At 39.1% G+C, this 19,614-nt stretch overlaps 4 protein-coding genes across 9 annotated transcripts in view; 1 reads left to right on the top strand and 3 right to left on the bottom strand.

Annotated features, from left to right (window-relative positions):
* Positions 1-1,299, top strand: part of LOC111801799 (dof zinc finger protein DOF5.6-like) — a 2,075-nt gene extending 776 nt beyond the window's left edge. The window contains exon 2 of the mRNA XM_023685962.1: positions 66-1,299. Within this exon, the coding sequence (XP_023541730.1) occupies positions 66-1,016 (951 nt within the window). The 3' untranslated portion in view covers positions 1,017-1,299. The remainder of the gene's footprint in view (positions 1-65) is intronic.
* LOC111801798 (probable inactive poly [ADP-ribose] polymerase SRO5) overlaps positions 1-9,875 on the bottom strand; it is a 20,391-nt gene extending 10,516 nt beyond the window's left edge. The window contains exon 1 of the mRNA XM_023685959.1: positions 9,865-9,875. The gene's annotated coding sequence lies outside the window, so the exon portion shown is untranslated. The remainder of the gene's footprint in view (positions 1-9,864) is intronic.
* Positions 2,592-6,636, bottom strand: LOC111801795 (serine/threonine-protein kinase ATM-like). Of its 2 annotated transcripts, none has more exons than XM_023685953.1 (2): positions 6,550-6,636; positions 2,592-6,169 (listed from the first exon to the last, which is right to left on the bottom strand). In XM_023685953.1, the coding sequence occupies exon 2, from the start codon at positions 6,109-6,111 to the stop codon at positions 2,824-2,826; it is 3,288 nt and encodes a 1,095-aa protein (XP_023541721.1). In that variant the 5' UTR covers positions 6,112-6,169; positions 6,550-6,636; the 3' UTR covers positions 2,592-2,823. The 2 variants fall into 2 exon arrangements, with proteins under 2 accessions (XP_023541721.1, XP_023541720.1); XM_023685952.1 differs by having other exon boundaries at positions 6,420-6,559.
* On the bottom strand, positions 8,304-19,614 carry LOC111801796 (pantothenate kinase 2). Of its 5 annotated transcripts, XM_023685956.1 has the most exons (24): positions 19,316-19,614; positions 19,159-19,230; positions 18,628-18,993; positions 17,915-18,127; positions 17,763-17,824; positions 17,160-17,276; positions 16,506-16,625; positions 16,302-16,396; positions 16,123-16,216; positions 15,769-15,900; positions 15,310-15,422; positions 14,989-15,181; positions 13,370-13,578; positions 13,013-13,057; positions 12,843-12,891; positions 12,498-12,580; positions 10,994-11,110; positions 10,819-10,882; positions 10,537-10,683; positions 10,260-10,418; positions 10,029-10,112; positions 9,543-9,737; positions 8,730-8,801; positions 8,304-8,620 (listed from the first exon to the last, which is right to left on the bottom strand). In XM_023685956.1, the coding sequence occupies exons 3-24, from the start codon at positions 18,908-18,910 to the stop codon at positions 8,531-8,533; spliced, it is 2,736 nt and encodes a 911-aa protein (XP_023541724.1). In that variant the 5' UTR covers positions 18,911-18,993; positions 19,159-19,230; positions 19,316-19,614; the 3' UTR covers positions 8,304-8,530. The 5 variants fall into 5 exon arrangements, with proteins under 5 accessions (XP_023541724.1, XP_023541722.1, XP_023541723.1 ...); XM_023685954.1 differs by having other exon boundaries at positions 19,159-19,614; XM_023685955.1 differs by having other exon boundaries at positions 18,628-18,982; positions 19,159-19,614.

Below are 19,614 nucleotides of genomic sequence, written 5' to 3'. Positions count from 1 at the left end.
GCGGAGTCTGGCATTGTGAGAGATGGACAAAGAACTGACATTTTTGTTGTGTGTTTTTGGTTTAGGGAAGTGGTAACGAGGAGTCTGGCATGGATTGTTCGTCATTATCGGGGGACATGCTGTCATGTTCAAGGCCACTGACAGAGAGGAGGTTGAGGCCTCAACATGACCAAGCACTGAAATGCCCAAGATGTGACTCAACTCATACCAAATTTTGTTACTACAACAACTACAGCCTCTCTCAGCCTCGCTACTTTTGCAAGACTTGTCGTCGGTACTGGACCAAAGGTGGCACTCTCCGCAACATCCCGGTCGGTGGTGGTTGCAGGAAGAACAAGAAAGTTACTACTACTAAGAAATCCAATAGTGACCCGATTCATCATCAACAACAACAACCACGACAACCTATTTCCCAGATCCATCATCATCATCATATAGCGTCTTCTTCTTCTTCCCTTCATAATCATAATCATAATCCCACTGATCTTCATCTCTCGTTTTCAAATCAAGTACACTTCCCCTCTCAGTTCAATCCCCTTATTGGAACACCAAATTTCATCTCAAGCATAGGAATGCTTGAAGCTCACCATCACACCGCTCGACCAATCGACTTCATGGACTCCAAAATGGAAGCCCTTGTTGGCAATGCTCATTACAACCCCACGAACTCCGACCATTTGGCCATGGTGGGTGGGTTTGCTGGAGATCACATTGCCGCTGCTGGCCATGCTCTGTCGCCGAGTTTCCATGGCCTTTGCTCCCCTTATGGACTCTCACTTGATGGGAACGCTGCAGGCATGGGACAAGGAGTGATGATTCCTTATGAACATGAACAAAATGAGGATCCAAATGCAATGGAAGTGAAGCCGAATACAAAGCTTTTGGCTTTGGAATGGCAAGATCAGGAGGGATGTTCTGAGAAAGTTGAGTCCTATGGATTTATAAATGGAATTGGGTCGTCTTGGAATGGGATGATGAATGGATACGGATCATCAACAACGAACCCATTGGTCTAAAATCCGATCAGGGGAATCAAAAGGGCATGGCTCGAATGAAATCAAGAACTATTTGCCTTGATTTCCTCTCATTTCTATCAGTTTCTTAAGAATATGTCTTGATTTTTGTTTAATTTGGAGTGTGGCTTTGGGATTGTGTCGGCTAATCCAAGGCTCTCTATTAGGATTTTTCTTGTGTTATCGAGGAAGATTATCTAGGGAGTGCTTTTGTAGTATAAAAGAACAAAGAACAAGTATGATTTGGAACGTAATTATCATATAATTAGACTTGTTTTTTCTTCAAGTACAGAGATTATTGACTGATTATTAAGTTCTAAGTATAATTGAGTAATGATGCGTATGACAATCAAGATGCTAGATCATATGCATCAAATATTCCTCTCATGCATGTCTTTTAGACGTAAAAGAAAAGGATATAATATGTATTGGTTGAGTTATACCAGGTTTGAGTTCTTATCCTTCGAACGTTGTTCGATAAACTTGATAATTTCAGTGGTTGTCGCCTGTTTCTTTCATGTCAAGCTAACCAATGTTCGTCCAATAAACCTATTAAGATTAAAGATAAAAACCTGTATAGAATCAAAATTCAAAGTTAAAGAAGCTTGAGAGGAAAGATTAAACTCACAGACACCGATCGTCGATAAATGGTGTACGAAGGGAGTTCATATTTTCCATTTGATCGGGGATGGAGATAGAAAAGGCATCTTCGACCTGAAAATGACATGACAAACAAATAGGGCAATGGGTGTAATTCACAATTTATTTTTATCGAAAAAAGTTCTACGTGTAGACTAAATAGTGTACATATGTGTGTAGTGACAATCAATCAGAAGGCCTTCAACAGTGTAAGTGTACAAAAACCATGGTATTGTAGATTCCTCCTCTTTGCTTTCATTTTTTTCAGCCGAATTCTACGCCATGATCGCATTATTATTACGATTCCGGAGCCTCGCCTGCAACCTGTTTGTGAAAATGCTCACGTGAAATTTCAGGGTGGTGTTGGGCCAGTGGATTCCTGTACTCTTCTCTGTTGGGGTTTAAACGGGCCCTATATTATTTGCTCATTGCAAAGACCATCTTGCTACACTTTTGAGGCAACGTTGATCCACAACGAAGCTGGGGTAGGAGTGGGGCTTTGAATTGGATGTAGTTGGTCACTGAAATGGCAAGCGGAGTCATTCCGGGGATGATGCTAAGACGTTGCCTTGGCTAAACAAGAAAGAAAGCTCATTTCTACTGAGAAAAAGCATGTAAGACTCGAACTGCACTCAAAACAATGGATTTTAGGAATTACAGACCTCTACAATGATATGATATTTTCCACTTTGAGCATAAGCTCTCATGGTTTTGCTTTGGGCTTCCCTAAAAGGCCTCGTTACCAATGGAGATGTATCCCTTACTTATAAACTCATGATCATTTCCTAAATTAGCCAACGTGGGACTCCCTTCTAACAATCCTGTGAAATCATCCTAAAACATATTAAGCTTATGCGCTTGCTATACTAAGATGTGGGATAAGCACACAGTTAGAAGTAAAAACCATGGCTAAATTCCTTGCCTACACAAGGAAAAAGATTGTCAAAAGTATGAGACGTCTCATGAAATGCAAAGGCTTCACATTGCTTATACGATGTTGTAAATAAGGAAAAAAGGGAAAACTAGAAGTACTATTAATAAACAGAGAAGCTCCACGAATTGCCTAGGCAATATTTGTGTCCTTGGATACATAAACTACACCTACAATACACCAACAAGACTAACGAGGGGTTTGATAGAACCTGATGAAAGAAAATCCACAATGGTTCCTTTACGTTGAGGAAGAACCCGCCATGGAACTCACCTTCTTGAGGAGGACTTCAATATCGCTCTCCAATTTGGCTCTCGTGTCTGGGGAGAGATTGTCTCCGGACTTCTCCAGCATTGATGTCATCATCTGAAGATTCTTCCTAATAAACTCGACAGGCTGTGCCTCACCTGCTGATTGAGACCCTAATTCAGCAGACTTTGATGAGTTGAGAGTGCCTTCAGATGCTGGATAGGCCAGTGCTGTGCAAGCCCTGTCCACGTCCGACATCTTCGGGGGAGTTGAGAGGTGATAGAGCTGGTATTTTAAAAGAGTTGGGCCAAAAATGTTGTTCTTCTTTAAACTCCGAACTGCTTCCATCGCATCCGCACTTCGAAGGAAAACTATCTCAACAGTTGAATCTTTCAACCGTATCTCGGATTCCTTCAAAGATCCGAACTGGCTAAACGTTGTGATAACTTGCTGCCGGGGCGGTAAGGGAGCTTCTGAAGAGAAAGTCAAGAGAAGAAGAGATCCTAATCCATCACCATCAGTTTCAACTTTATTATAAATATATGGTTTGTCAGAAGGTTTGGGATGATTCAAACTAGCTTCACCTTTTCTCCTCCTCCTCTTTGGTTTAGTCAACTGGGAGTCTTTCCCCTGACTAGATTCAATACCCATTCCATTTAAATCTGGTATATCAGAAGGCAAGATTACCTTTGGATCTGTCAATGGCGGTTTCTCCTTCTTCTTTCGCCCTTTGACCCCCGACTTGCTCTGATCCTGGGCAATTGTCTGCTCCTCCACTGACTGGTTAGGCGCTCCTTCAAAATCCACTTCATTTTTCTCTGAAATCACACCAAGTGGTTGTGGAACTGTGACCTGTAGATCAATGAAAAAGGAACCAGGTTCATTGCTGTTATTCGCATCTATGGATTCAGAAGACACCTTTGAATGCTCCTTAACAGCACCAAGTTTCCTTCTCTTCTTTGGCTCAGACTTTTGTTGGGAAGCAACCTGGCTCGCAGCCCGCTGATCTTCCACCGACAAGGCAGGTGCCGAACCACTTCCATTTAAATCAGGTATCTCTGTTGTTGGTTTACTCTGGAGAAGCGATCCATCGTTCTTTCTCTTCCTTCGCTTTGGTAAACCATTGGGTGAGAGTGGTTCAGGTCCAATCTCAGGTGAGTCTTTTGTAAGTGGGGTACTCGAAGAAATGTTTATGTTCACATCGGACAAGGCAGAAAGGGATTTAGTCTTCAATCTCCCCAAGCTTTCTCCATCATTTTTCGACAGAGGGGTCTTTTTTTGTGCCTCTCCTGCAGGATATATTTCAGCAGTAGAAGAAGGATGCTTAACCTCTTCCATTTCCGAGATAGAATTTGCCTGACTTTTTCTTTTCTTGATCCCTGATTTAGCAGTAGAAGAAGGATGCTTAACCTCAGCAGTCTTTGCCTCATTTTGACCAGCGTCGACAGATTCATCATGAAACGTGAGAATTCTAAATCTCGAGAAGAACTGAGCGACCGCGTCAAAGTTATTACTTTCATTTGGATAAAGACAATTCACAGCAGTAAAATGAAGCTCAGAAAGAAACTCAGCTGGCGATACACTTGTTAACTCTTGATTACCAGCAACATCACTGCCACTGGTGATATTCCAGTACCACTTCTTCCAGAACTTGCCACTGCATTTAGATAGTAAAGGGCTTTCATTCTTGCCCTCAGCTTCACTTTCATCCTCACCTTCGCTAGAAATTTTAAGCGCCTTAATACCTTCTGTTTCAGCTGGCATACTTTTCGGCCCCCAGTTTATGTATGGAAAAGATAAATACTTGCTCTTCTTCCTCTCTCTCGTCTCCGATCTCTTTTCCGACATCCCTTTGCTCCCATCATCAAAGTCTCCTACATCAGAATCCTTGCCTTCATAAGCTAATGGATTGATCACCTCTCCCTTGATTGAAGAATCCATTTTGCTGGATTCAAGATCTTCGAATTTGTCACTTCTTTTTCTCTTTAACGATCTCGATTCAATTCCTCCACCAGCAATTGTCTTTCTTCTGGAGCTCCTTTTCCCTCCTTCCATGCTTCCGTCGAGCACCTTATTTGGATCGTCAATCTTTCCCTCCATCTTTTCACGTAGAACGTCTGATCCTATGGGCAGTGTCTCTAACGGTGAGCTTTGTGTGCCATCTTCTACCTGTTCTTCATCACTTTTCACTGTAACACGAGTTTTGCTTTTTCTCACTGATCTGCTCGCCACATTGTCGTCAGCATCATGAGTTTCCCAGAGCAGATGCAAAGGTAACTGCAGGTGCCCTATTGAGCTTTGAAAAGCTGCCAATTGATTATACAGGATACTCAACTCTAGTGTTCCACATAGGGAAACAATCTGCGCAAGACCCTTAACACGTGCTAGGAATGTTTCGGGTTTATACTGATCAACAGAATATTTAGCAAGGAAACCAGACTTGCGCCGAGGCAGAGAAGTTGCATCCTTTGATCCATCATCACCTTCTAATGGGCGGTTTCCTTCAGGAATACACGAACATGTCATCTCCAACCTCACACACCTACCAAACTCATCCACAGCTTTCTCTACAGCCCCAAGGAAACTTCGAGACTTGTACTTCCCGGACATCTGCTCAAAGTTCTCAGCAAAGGGTATCAACTGAGATGTAGAGCACCATGTCACATGGCTGCTCCCAAAATAGCCAACTAAAAGACTATCGCTCTGGCTACTTGCGTCACTTTCTACTGCATCTGAGGGATGTATCTTTCCAGGCCACCATGTCTGACTTTTGGTCTTGACCCATATAACATCACCAACCGAAAATTTGTTCTCTTCACCATTTTCAATAGCCTGCTTTTCATCTCCAGCTTCTTTCGAACTTTCTTCCGTTCCAATTGACTTGGGAAGCTCTGGTTCTTCTGGCTGAACATTCGAGACGTCCACTGTAAGCGATATACCATCGCCAGAAACTTCGACGTTCTTCCCTGTAGGAAGACCGTCTAATTCCACCGTGTTGCCATTGTTCTGATCATTCTCAGCCCCAACACCATCACCACCGTCTTCATCTCCACCAGCATCCAAAATTTCTCCCTCTAAACCGCCAATTCCCATTTCATCCTCTTCAATCCTCAATTCGACATTACTAACCGCTACACCATTGACATTCTCAACAACCGGAATCTCCACAGTTAACCCACCACTCAAATCAACCAAACCAGAAAAACCAGAAATATCCTCGCTAATCTCATTCACAGGGCTTTGAGCTTCTAGGGTTTCTGGGGTTTTGGGGTCTTCCATTCTAACTCTAAACACGTCTCCCCCAAATTATCAAAACCACACCATCACATCAATGAAGCTGATCAAGTAGAGCAGGAAAACATTAAGGAAAAAAACAAAACAATCAAACCTCTAGCATTAACAACACTGATAGAAAAACAATCAAATAAACCTAGTCCCCAATTTAAGAACAATCAACAAATAAAAAGTAAAAGAACAAACTCCAGCAGCAAACACACTGGAAAACAATAAGAAACAGAAATCAAGAATCAAAGTCGAATGAATAAAGTAGTGGAATTGAAATCGGAATTTACAGAGATGAAACTCACTGAAATTGAAGGCGGAGGAAGCAGGATTATAATTAAAGCGAAGAATTCGATGACAGATAAGGATGATTTGGATAATAATTAGTAAAGTGAGAAGAAAAAGGAAAGGGAAACAGAGAGAAAGAAAGCATACAGGTTTGTTTGCAGGCGCTGAAAAGCTGAAGAAAAAGGCCGAGGATTCAACAATTACGGTGAGAGAGAGACAGAAAAAAATAAATAAGTAATTAATTTAAAACCGCTTGCCTTACTCTTCTCCCTTGAACGGTGTGTACAAATCCTTTTTTTTTTTTTTTTTTTTTTTTGGATTTTTTTAAAAAATATATAAATGATTTTAAAATTTTGAAATATAAATGAAAAAAATATTTACAAACAATTTGGCGAGTGTAGACATGATTTTGGTGAACGAACATACAGTGTCGTGTAGCGTCAGCATCTGTTCGATGTTCGATTGACACCAAATTTGTCACTCATTTCAACGTGTTTTGACCTCAGTCACTGAGAAATGAGGTGTACGTTGTTGATATAGATAAGAATTTTCAATAATTTTTAAATTTTTCATAATGGGGTAATTAATTTCAGCTGTTTGTTAATGGTTTTATGGCGTTGACTAAAGAGCTTATTTAATTTTTTTTTTTTTTTNNNNTTTTTTTTTTTTTTTTTTTTTTTTTTTTTTTTTTTGTAAATCTAGATGCTGTAAGAGATCTTTGTTCTATGATCTATTCCAAAAACGTAAATAAATCCTTAGATTTGTTTGTTTAATGACTCTTTTCAGATTTGGGCGTCCGTTACAACGGCAAAGATTCGTTGTTCGGTTTCAATGTCGGACAACAACTATAAATGGCAAGGTCGACAATCTAGTGACACGTATCATAAAGTAATAGGATGCTAGTAAAAGCGACAATTATACATGTCAGGATTAGAGTGTTAGTTTTGATAGTTCGAAAATCGAACAAACATGAAATTTAAACCTCACGAACCAAAAAACATATTTTGTCTTTATTTCTTTGTTGAGATGAACAAATGTAAAATCGGCAAATAAAACTACGTTAGGATTTTAGGTCGATGCATCAATATTTTATATGATGATAGGTTAAAATACATATATATAAATGGATCGTGAAGTTTTACATTAGTTGAAAGGGGAACGAAACATCCCTTATAAGGGTGTGAGAATCTCCCCCTAACAGACGTGTTTTTAAATCGTGAGGCTAACAACGATATGTAACAAATTAAAGCGGATAATATTTGCTACTGGGTTTGAGCTATTATAAATGGTATTTGAGCTATTATAAATGGTATTAGAGTCAATCACCAAGAGGTGCAATGTGTCACGGTCATGCTCGTCCAAGGCATGTTGCCCATGGCCGCATGCCCATGACAAGCCAAATCCTTTATGTCTTCCCATGTTCTAGTGTTTTACTTTTGTATTTCTAGGGAGTATGATGTTTCGAAAAAATCATGTCTAGGCCTGCCAAACATGAAATACACCATAATATAATAGAGGGATATGACTAGTTGTCAACTTCTCCCTCCCCAATGTTATATACTGTGAGCCGTTGTTGTTACTCTCTTGCTTGCTTATATAACGTCTCTTTCAAAAATCTCTCTCTGCCCTTATTTTCTTAAATCGAGGCCAGAGACTCAAGCATACGTCGTTTAGCCGTAGGCGACGTAAGAACAAATTGACTTAACTCACTTGTCGTTGGAAAGTGAGTGCCGCATAATCGCAAGCCCGCTGCCATCAAAAGGGCAATTGTGACACGATGCACTAGTTAGAATACAGCTAGAGACCCTTTCTACCCTTTCTATAGTAAATACGTTTTAAAACTATGAGACTGACAGCTATACGTAATAGATTAAAACAGACAATATATACTAGTGATGAGCTTAGACAATTACAATACACACACCTTGAATACATTGATACTATATCATTGAAAATTCCATAAACTTCACATCTCCACCTTTAGAATCTTTTTAGTAAGAGATATATGAGGTCCTAAGGCTATGAATTTGATGTATTGTTCTAAATATTCGCATAAAAAAGGTGGAGAATATTTCAAAAATTCTGATGAACAAACTGAGAGTGATAGCTTGGAGATGGAAAAGGGCTCTCAGTGTGATGGCTCGTATTTGCACACACAGTCATATATCTTTCCATTGAACAATTTTTCTGCTAGCCTTTGATTTTTCACCATGGCAAGCTGCAAAAGCAACACTTTGTTCATGAAAACTTGAAGAAGAAGAAGAAGAAGAAGAAGAAGAAGAAGAAGAACAGGCCAGATCAATTACTAGAGAACTAGTGAACATCACCTTTAAAGCATCACATTTAAATTGGGCGTTTAAGTTGGTATGAAGGGCCCTCCCCATTCCTTCCAAGATAACCTGCATTAGAACAAACTCCGAGTTCATGTAGCTTCTATTTTCTTCGTCTTTTTCCTTTTACAGACAGATGGCGACCACAAATTCTTATTAGTTGTTGACAAGCTTTCAGTTTCTTCTACTTGTGAGATCCCACATTGGTTGGGGAGGAGAACGAAACATTTTTTATAAGGGTTCGGAAACCTCTCCCTAGTAGACGCGTTTTAAAAACTGAGGGGAAGCTCGAAAGGGAAAGCTCCAAAAAGGACAATATCTGCTAGCGGTGGGTTTGGGCTATTATAAATAGTATCAGTGTCAGACATTGGACGATGTGTCAGTGATGAGGCTGAGCCCCGAAGGGGACTGAACACGAGGCAGTGTGCCAGCAAGGACACTGAGCCCCGAATGGGGGTGGATTGGGGGGTCCCACATCGATTGAAGGGGTGGATTGTGAGATCCCACATCGGTTGGGGAGGAGAACGAAACATTCTTTATAAGGGTGTGAAAGTCTCTCCCCAGTAGACACTTTTTAAAAACCTTGAGAGGAAGCCCGAAGGAGAAAGTCCAAAGAGGAATAATATCTACTAGCGGTGAGCTTGGGCTATTACAAGTCTAAAACAATGAGTTTATATTACCCTCACTATCTCCTATGCTCGCCGGTGGTAACGTGTCAATCCCCGGGAGGATGAGATATTTGCTACTCACTAAGCCTACTTTTTTAATATATTTGTTACTATTAACTTTTGAAATGAAAGAACGTATTACCAAATCAGCATCTTTTGCAGCAGCAGCCAGCTCAGAGCTGACCTGCCTTAGATCTATACATGGACTACCACAGCCATTTTCGACAACCATCAAGGGAACAGATGATGAACGCTCTTTAGAACCATCCGCAGAGTTAACCATGGCATCCACAATCAATCCGCCCGCTTCGGCAGCTCTACGTAGTATGTCACAGTGCTGCAAACAAACGTTTGTCGATTAAATTAACTGAACAGCACGAGCTTGCTTGAACAGGGCCTGTTCTATAGGTTCTTTAATGCCTCTTTGGGATATTTCAGAGTCCATAATGTTTGATGGCACAGACACAACAGAAACAAGCAAACTGCAAAATTCTAGGAGGAAGTAGCTATAGTATGAAAATTGAGCGTCTGAGACACTGGTTCAAGAATGGACAAGATAATTAAATACTAATGCGAGCAGATTAAACATGCTGAATGCCAAGTTGTGATGCACAGGGAAGAAATGTACCTTGGCAGCCTCAACTACTATATCAGGAAGCTCCATTGCGGTTACATCATTTATGGCAGGAAGGGAGTTTCCAACTAAAACAACCTGGAACGAACACTTTCGATCACTACTGAGGCGTACTTCAATGGAGAATAAATACGAAGAACAGATTGTTGCATGGAGTGGACTAGACAATAAACAGCTACCTATAGAATTAATTTTTCGTTCAGTACCAAAACGACGTAAACTTACTTCAGTTCCACGTCGGAGGAGTTCCCTCGCCAGGGGAAGCATCCCTAGAACAACATCAGCACCTGAGTTGTCCACAAAGAGAAGAGCTCTTTTATGAGGAATGGGTTTCTTATCCCCAGATCCTAACATTCTTTCTCTGAAGGCATCAAAATCATCGACCTATATATATATAAACATTAGAAAAAAGCAGTTGGAATCAGCACTGATACGAAATTTAACAGTTGAGGACAGTTGACGTTTTTTCACGACATGAACTCCTAAAGTTAAATTTGATTACCCGCCACGGCCTCTGCATCTTATTGCGACTCATTTTGTAAATCTCGATTATTGTCCCCTTGTGATAGAGATCGACACAGGCACGAGAGCCCCAATCAAAAATGTTTGCAGCAAGAACACCTTCAATTAGGGTCAGAAGTCTTGCTTCCTGCAAATTAACAAGCAAACCATGAAGCAGATAAATTGGATATGTTACTATAAGAACATTAAAGTTGTTGATTTATAACTGCTGGACTTCTATTGCACCATCGAGTGAGTAGCTATGTAAAGTTTTTATAGATACCTCATTCATACTATCAAGTTCCAACAGCAGGTCAGGTAAAACAGCAAGTGATGCCTCATTCTCCCTGATCGACCGAGAAAGGATATTGTGTGAAGGAGGGAGAGGAAATCAATACTCCAAACAGCTATCCATAATGATATTTTTAAATCAATAATAAAGGATGTTAAATTTTTACCTCTGTTTTATGCTTCTATAGGCATCAAAAAATTGGAACTCCCTCAAGCACTCTTCCCTCAGTTCCAGTAGATTAGCCAAACCCAATTTTCCATATGCTGTAGGTTCCTCCATCAACCTACTCAGAGTTGGAGTTTAGTTGGATAGAAGTTTTCAAGCCAAGAACAAGTGAGACTAAGACATAAAAGTAAGAGGCGAATACAGGTTTCAACAACGTGGGGATTATCGAACGTCTCACTTTTAAGACAAATACATAATGTAATCAATTAAATTATACTCAAGTTGGCAGGACCTAAAGCTCGATGACGTAAGCTTTCAAGTAAATGATATTCACTCCCTTCTAATAACTATTTGTATTAAAAAAACAAAATCAGTTGACTGGTTCAGATGCCTACCAAGTTGGATTGATCGTTATTTTAGTTTAGAGATATAATTTTCCATTCTCCTAGGTTGGATTGATCATTATTATATCACAGGTCACAGCAGTCATTTGAACCTGGCCGGATAACAGTAATAGGTAAGTGGCTATTGATGACAGGTAGATCCAATAACCAAGAGCGACTCACTACTGTGAAAAGTACATGAGAATTTACCGTGAGGAAAAAGACTATAAGAAGACTTGCAACATGGTATGGTTCTAAAACTCCCTTCAATTAGAAAACTTAAGGAAGTCAGGAGCACAAGAACGACTTCTTAAGTATGATACTCGAGTAGCACATATAAGACACACAAGACCAACAAAGTTGGCCGACAAATAAATTTGAAAGGGATGACCGATACGTACGATAGTGAAAAGAAATTGAGCTACAATACCCATAGAGGATCTTAAGGTCAAACTCAGCCTGAGCATTAGGACCTCGAGACTCGAGCATTTGGCATGGTTGGTGTAGGGCCTTGCACCAACCAATGTCATGGGATGTGCATTGGGCAGCATGTAGGTGAATGGCAAGGCATGCGGCATATCAACCAGCAAGGGCGCACAAGGCAAACTGTAAGGTTAGCATAGAATGTTGGCACTGGCAGGTTGTTTAGAGGTTAACAGGTGGGCATGGCTTGTACACTCCGATAAGAATTGGTCCATGACATTGAGTAAGAACTCAATGAAGCCAATACAAGATTTATAGAAAGAGAAAGAATACGGAGGGTTCGGGAACGGTAAGAAGAACCAACAGGAGAAAAGGAATAAAACTTATCACATCATTTAAACTGGCCATGTCACCATCACCACGGTATCGTCGAACTTGTGTAGTCATCTTTTTATTAACATAACTAACATTACAATGATTCAAGAGATGAATTTGAACCATTTTTTCCAAACAATGACCCGTTCTAAAATTTATAAGCCAAAAGGAAAACTTTAAAATTCAGCAAACAGAAATTGTATATTTTCCAAAATAGAATGAGCCATCAAATTTGAACTTTTATGTTCTGAAACCCCATACAATCCATTCTCAGGAAAATATAACCATGCAGCGTGTACATCGATCTAAAGTTAATGAATTTACCTCCTCAAGTGGGCCGAAAATGCCCGAGCAAATGCATCACCCCTTCTCTTGGCATCATCAGTTCCACCTTCGCTTGCAACAGCCTGACATCTCCCAATAACAATTTTCTCGATCAGTAAGAAAAAAATAAGAGGTAAATAAAACAATTTATCGTCATTCGCTAAAAGACAAGTCAACCCTAAGAAATATTTTTTGACTTTGTCAAAAAATGAAAATCATTATTAAGTAACTATGCAGGTCCTTGTTATTTTGTAAGAGACGAGTTACATATTGATTGTGCGGAATTGTGTGTGTGTGTTGTGAGAGAGAGAGAGCGCGCGCTTAAGATTCAGTGTTTGCTCTTGCCTTATCCACAAGATCTGGTAAATGATCTGAAAGCACGGTGAACCAGTACCTGAAGACGAATAAATATGAAATAGTTTTTAGTTGGCACTGGAAAAAAATGTTCAAATAAAATATCATTGGCTCATATGCATTCTAAGGAATATTGAAATGAGCTTTATTCATATACTTACTCCAACTCACGGTGATCAGAGAGATCAATAGTGTTAGGTTCATATCTGCAAAACACACAAGTATAAGAAAGCTACAAGAATCTATAATATAGTCAAGAAAAGCAAATCTTTTGACAAAGCACTTCATGCAATTTCTTCATTCGAGCAGCATTAGTATATGAGTACGAAAAAACTAGGCTACCGCCTTCTTTGATGTGGGTTCTCTTCATGTAGCTAATTAAGCAAAACCATTAAACCAAAAATATTCTACACACTTATTGCATGTCGTATTAATTTGTAGAAAGGAAGTGATGCAATAGAATCCGAAAGGATTTTGTTCGATGCAATAACAAAGGAAGTAGAATGTGTATTACATACGTTTTTGGATCAGCCAACAGAGGGAACACCTCCAAATTGGGTACTAGATGGAGAACACCAACGTTTAGGGCACTTGCATCAGATCGCAGGGTCCCTCCTTTGGATAAAGGGACTTCAAAGCCTCCAAGTCCAGTTGTTCCAGGGGGAGCCATAGGAACAGGCGCAGTTATTTCAGTTCCCTTCTGCACAAATTTCTCCATCCAAGAAATCTGCATTTTTCGTAAATGGTAAATTTACAAACTTGTGGTAAAATCATAAAATCTAGTTTCACTATAAGCGGGTTCACAAATCTGCCATGACCTCTTACCTTGGAGTCTCAGTAGGAACACATAAGTAGAAAGAATAGGATATATATCACAGACGTACTTTTCTTAGAGGAGAGAATGTACTTGACTATAGAAAAAGAACACAACAGGCCTACCAGTATTTAGGTACCCAATCATTCATCACATCATCAATGGAATTATGGTTTTCACAAACCAACCACAAAAGCCTGCTTGATTAATATAGGAATATTTTTTAGAAGCTGTAAAAAGCCAGAGTTGGGCATAGAATTCCCTCAACTATACCATATTGATTGGTGAACTAAAGCTCGCTCTTTTCACCAAAAGGTTCTCTTGGTCAAAAATATAAGATTCCAAACCTTTAGCTTTAAACACGGGCCATTAATGGTGCTATTTTGGATTTTTGTAAGAGAATATTCTCTTGGCATTATCAGCTGTTTCTCCTTTTAAAGATCGTTGTCCCCGTCTTTTCAAGGGGTCTATTCTTCCCAGTGGTGCTATTTCAGACAATGTTTCTTGTCAATCTTGGAAAGTTACAAATAGGAAACACTTGGAAGGATGAAATTCATTGACCTAAGTTCTCTTCCAGAGGATTTGGCAATATCAAATAGGTAGAGCACGATAATTCAAGTAAACAGTCCAGATACTTCCGGTATTTTCTCTGTCGTGCCCCTCACTAAAAGGATAATACCTTTATGTGGATTTACCAATGATGTACTTCAAAAGAAGATGCCTTTCTCGGTTTTGGGGCCTTCCCCAATGATCCAAGTTTCAATTCTCTTCACCTTCTACAAGCCCTGCCTTGAACCCAAAATCACATTTGACATGGTCTAATGCAGTAAAGGTCATTGTTTCAGAAAACTTGGTTAGAACGAAACCAAAAAGTTTTCAAGGACTTTGAAAACCCTTGGTTAAAACAATTCAAGCGGCTAGATGGAAAGCTTCTGGATGGAATTCTCTTTCTAAACTATTTTTTATTTTTGTACAAATTGGGAAGTATTATTTCCTATTAATTTTGTTCTACACTTTTTATCTCGGCTTGTACTTTTGTGCATCAGTAGCCTTCTCCATTAAACATCATGATCTACCTACCTACGATTTTAAACATCTTCCAAACTCTTTTCCATTAAACATCATAGATTGTGATAATTTCAATCTGGCTCCAGGGTCTTAGAAAAGTTAGAAAGTTTGAGCTACAAAAGTAGAAAATAGATCACAGACTCAAATGAACTTTACAATTACCCAAGCTTGATGACAGAATACACTCAGATAATGAAAACTAATTCCAAAGCTCTAAGATGTAATCGAAGATATTCCAGAGCCAACTGTGCTTACCTTTTCATTCAAATCACCAAGTGGAGGCCCATGAACTCTCCCTCCTGTATATGGTGCACCCATAGGAAACCTTTCAACTAACTGATGGGCCAATAGATAATCGAGACCATGCTTTTCATAGCTCATGAATGCACCTAATGCACCCAAGAACCCTTCATGACGCAAAAACATTGCTTGTGCTTCTCCTTTTGACCTAAACAAAATGTACAGTACAAAACTCTGTATTAAGAAAGTAGAAAGAAAGAAAAAACTAAACAAACAAAAGAAATTAATGTAACTAAAAATGATAATGAGAAACAGAAGACTTGTAATGCAGATTACCAAAAGTGGACCGCAAAGGAAATTGTATCCATGGTATATGCATGTCCCCTGATAAAGAATCCTCCAAAAAAGATTCTCTTAAGTCCAAACCGTAGAGCATTCAAGTACGATATCTACCAGTAAAAATTCAAATTAGATCTCGTAGTGGAAAGTGCCATTGTTACTGCTTATCGAACAAGTTATTCAAATAGATGATGTCAAATGACTAATTAAGAGAAACCAATTGCTAAACCTGAGTTAAAATTGAGGATTTAGTATTCGATGATTTGTTAAGTTTATTCGGTAAAATTTTGCATGAGAACTAAATATATTGCTAAGAATGATTACCATAGCGAAGCAGAATTAGTTATCTTGATTTACTTAATGTAGTAAGAAAGCTCAATCTTGTAGAGAGGACACCTATTAAATTTTGGTTAGTTCCTACCAAATTTGAAGTACTTTTTCCATTGCAGCACTGACCTGACCAATATTATATGAGATCATTCGCAAGAGAGACAATGAGATATCTTCTGGTCTGTAGTCCTCAAGCTCCTTGCTCTCTGAGATGGTCTTGCCAAAACTTGATGCAATTGTTGACGCAGAAAGACCAATCTAGAACAGTAAAAGAGAATAATAAATAAGAGATCTTTTGAAATTGTTACCATAAAGAACAATTATCCCTCGACAATTGCCATCCTATGGAAGAGAACACGCAGGGAAAAATAATAAGAAAAAACAAACAAAAGAACCACAATCTGCACATTTTTTACAAGAACAGCATGTTTTGGAAAGAAGTACAAAAATGCAAGGAATTTGAATTTACATTTAACGCACCTTAGAGTAATCCATGCCACCATATATGTCCCCAACAAGCATGTCAATTGTGCTATTATCTCCCTTTTGAGTAAGCTCTAACAACTCATCAAAGCTGGAGCAGGATAAATAAATGGCAAATCTTAGAAATAATAACAAAATTTGAGAGAAGACATTCTCAATATATACAGCATAATTACCTATTACATTTTGTTAACAGCCTTCCTAAACCCCAGTAGGTACCCCCTCCAACATTTGTCCCACTAACTCTCTGAAATTTCCCATCGCCATCAACCTTAAAAAAAGTTAAGCAAATATAAAGCTTAGCAAGCTTTACTCATCCTTAAGATGAAGAGCAAGAAAATGGAATGAAGGAAAAACAAAAGTAGAGATTTACGGCATACCTTGATCATGCTGACACCAGATCCAATGTTAACAAGCAGATAGGGAAATAATTCATTATGGTCAAGTTGCACGAACTCTTTTTTACCCTCCATATGAGTGAAAGCTTCATGACGTATTGCCTACTAAAACATTGTTAACACTAGTAACCTTTGGAGTACTATTCATCTGAGAACAGGATAAGTAATACTGCTTCATAAAAAGATATGTACCTTAAGATAACAATATAGAATTTAGCAAGTTTTACATACGCATACACAACTATTTCAAGCAGAAACCAATGACTCAAAATCTACCAAAGATGAGACAATCATGAAGGTTCAATGTTTACACTAACAATTATCCTTTGTGGATAACAACCCAACTTCTTCAAAGAGGTATCTAGGCATTCACGTGTGACTGCTATTCGATAAGTGAAATGCATATTTAAGATCTTAAAATAATCAATAAACGAGCTCAAAGATTAAGCCCCCAGACCTGAATCACTAGCATGCCATAAAAAATTTACAGGCACAAAGAAGCAAACAAAACCGAACTTAAAGCTTTCAAGTAATCAAAAACACAAGTGGGTAGTAAAAGAACTGATGAAAATGCAAGCATAATCTAACTTCTNAAAAAAAAAAAAAAAAAAAATGTTAAAAGAGTTTGAAATCCACCTTTAGCAGAAAATTTGCTCCAGCGACAAGACAATCCATTTCATCTTCTTTATCAAGGCTAACTCCAAGTCTTTCTTTAAAAAGGTCTGCAAACTTGTATGCCCCTCCACCTGTAGCCTTCTTGCAGCAATTGTTACAGGGTAAGAAGCGTTATCTAAATAAAAGGTGAATCACATTAACTAAGGAGCACACCCTTTCCCACCTTTAACTCCATATTTTTCTTTAGTTCGTCAAGACAAATGAAAACACAAAAACTGAGAACAGGCAAAACAAAAGGCACAGGCACAGAAAAAGAAGAAAAATGGCAGACCCCGAGGGCAGGGGTGAATCAACCCTATGTAAAAAAGTTCCATTTGACGATTTAGAGTAAGCTGATGCAAGAAAAGGAGGTCCTAAGAAAGAACGTCAATAGCGGAAGGTAGAAGTTACGACTGTAGAATAGTAGTTCTTTGTTAACCTCATTCACAGAAGAGTAGAAAAAGAATGTGCAATATACATCAAGTCCTAAAACATACTACTTTCGGTTCTGCAGCTAATAATATTTGTGGGCCTTTTCCTCAAAGCACAACAGATCTGATATGAAGTCATATCAAAAGAATATACCTTAATGATGGCATTTTCATTTGTTGAGCCATCTGAATGCCAACGAGGTAAATTGTTGCTAGCTGAAAATGTTTAGGCATTACCAGAAAACAAGAAACTCAGATTATCTGAAAATTATGAATGAACTAAAAGTATGATGACAACATACATACCACCACGATGTAGCTGCTTGGAATGGATGAAGTCTAAGCACTCGTTAATCTTGCATGTCTCAAACTTCACAAAATGAAGCCTCCCACCAAGAACTGGATAACTTCTTCTATTACCATTTGAAAACCCCAGCCTCTTCCTCATGCTCCTCTTCCTCTTATCATCAACCGATTGATCTTCATGCCTTGAAAAGTAAACCAATTTGATGAGAGATCCTGCAAATTAAGAATTAATTCTATATCATCAACTTAATAAAGAAACTGAAACTGTAACAAGCTATGTCCTGTATCAACCATAATAAACCATATGCCTCTACATCCTCTTATCTTATTCACTTCACAATTGATAAAGAACATGACTAGACTCAATGATGATTAGTCAAGAAAAAAGTTACATCAAATCTAATACATGTCAACAGCTAGATAACAACTAAAAGAGGGAAACGAGAAGGCAAAGAAAAAGGGAATAACCCTTTTCATTCAAAAGCAAAACGAGTATTTTGCCCATTATCAGATTGTGAGTCGTCCTATACTATATAACAACTTTCAATCCTTCCACTGCTTGGAATCAGATTCCCTAACAACCTCTGCAATAATCATTTATCCCAAAAAAAGAATTAACCAAAAGTAAGCTTTTAAGAACAGAAAAGGAGGAAGGAATAAACCAATACATAGAATGAACCAATCCAGATTACAGGAATACACATGGAATATACCGCCGATATCAAGAGCCAGGTGAGATATATCATCAGATTGGTTAGGCAGAAGAATTGTAGGGTCTCTCTCCTCGAAATTGCCCTGAATTGCAGCTTTACTGAGGTCTAGCTGTGGGCGAGAACCAGACCTATGGATGGAATTGCCAGTAACCGGAGCCATGTCCCTCTCACCACCACTCAGGCCGCCCTCTTTCTCAACATGCTGGTTTTTATCCTCAGCTTGCTGACCATCTCCCTTTATACGACGAATATCAGGGTGTAGGTTATCCACAGGACTAGCCATTAATACCAAACCTTCACCTCCCAGCTGCCTAACCCACAACTGGAATGCACTATACCGCCACTGGTCGTAAGCCTACACACCAACTAAAATTTATAGATACTTGTCGTTAAGAAGAAGAAACGCCATCCAACTGTGACGATCTTTTTATCGTCATTAAATAACAAGGAGAAGAAAAACATCAATTCAAATCCTGAAATTGAAATTCGTGCTTTCTAACTTGTAAGGCCCACTTTGAAAAATACACTTGCCTTTTACTCTCTGATGCATACAAAACGAACTCTAAAACAATCGGACAAATGAAGAACTCTTCGATTCTTTGACTAAAACGGATTGAGTCAGGAAAAAAAGAGCTCGGTAAGCAATCCAAAGTAAACGGAAGTAGTATGAATCCGAATTTAGGCTAACCTCCGGCCAAGGAAGCTTGTGGCGACGGTGGCTTTAGAAAGAACGGAAGTAGTAAGAATTCAGATTCCGGCAACAGATGGTCGGATCGGCGATCTGCAGGTTTCAAGGGATTCAATCAGTGTGAGGTGAAATGGAAAGATTGGTGAATTTGGGATTTTAGTGAAGGTAGTGTCGGCTCGACGGTCAGCCGTGAACGGTGCCTGAATCCGACAAGCGGCGAATAGCTTGTTTAGTTCCACACAAATCGCGCCAAAAGTCGTGGTAGCTTCAAACTAATGGTCCACGATACGGCTCTCCCC

This window comes from Cucurbita pepo, chromosome LG09, assembly GCF_002806865.2.
Source record: "Cucurbita pepo subsp. pepo cultivar mu-cu-16 chromosome LG09, ASM280686v2, whole genome shotgun sequence".
Classification (NCBI taxonomy): domain Eukaryota; kingdom Viridiplantae; phylum Streptophyta; class Magnoliopsida; order Cucurbitales; family Cucurbitaceae; genus Cucurbita; species Cucurbita pepo.
This window is presented reverse-complemented; position numbering and strand designations above follow the sequence as displayed.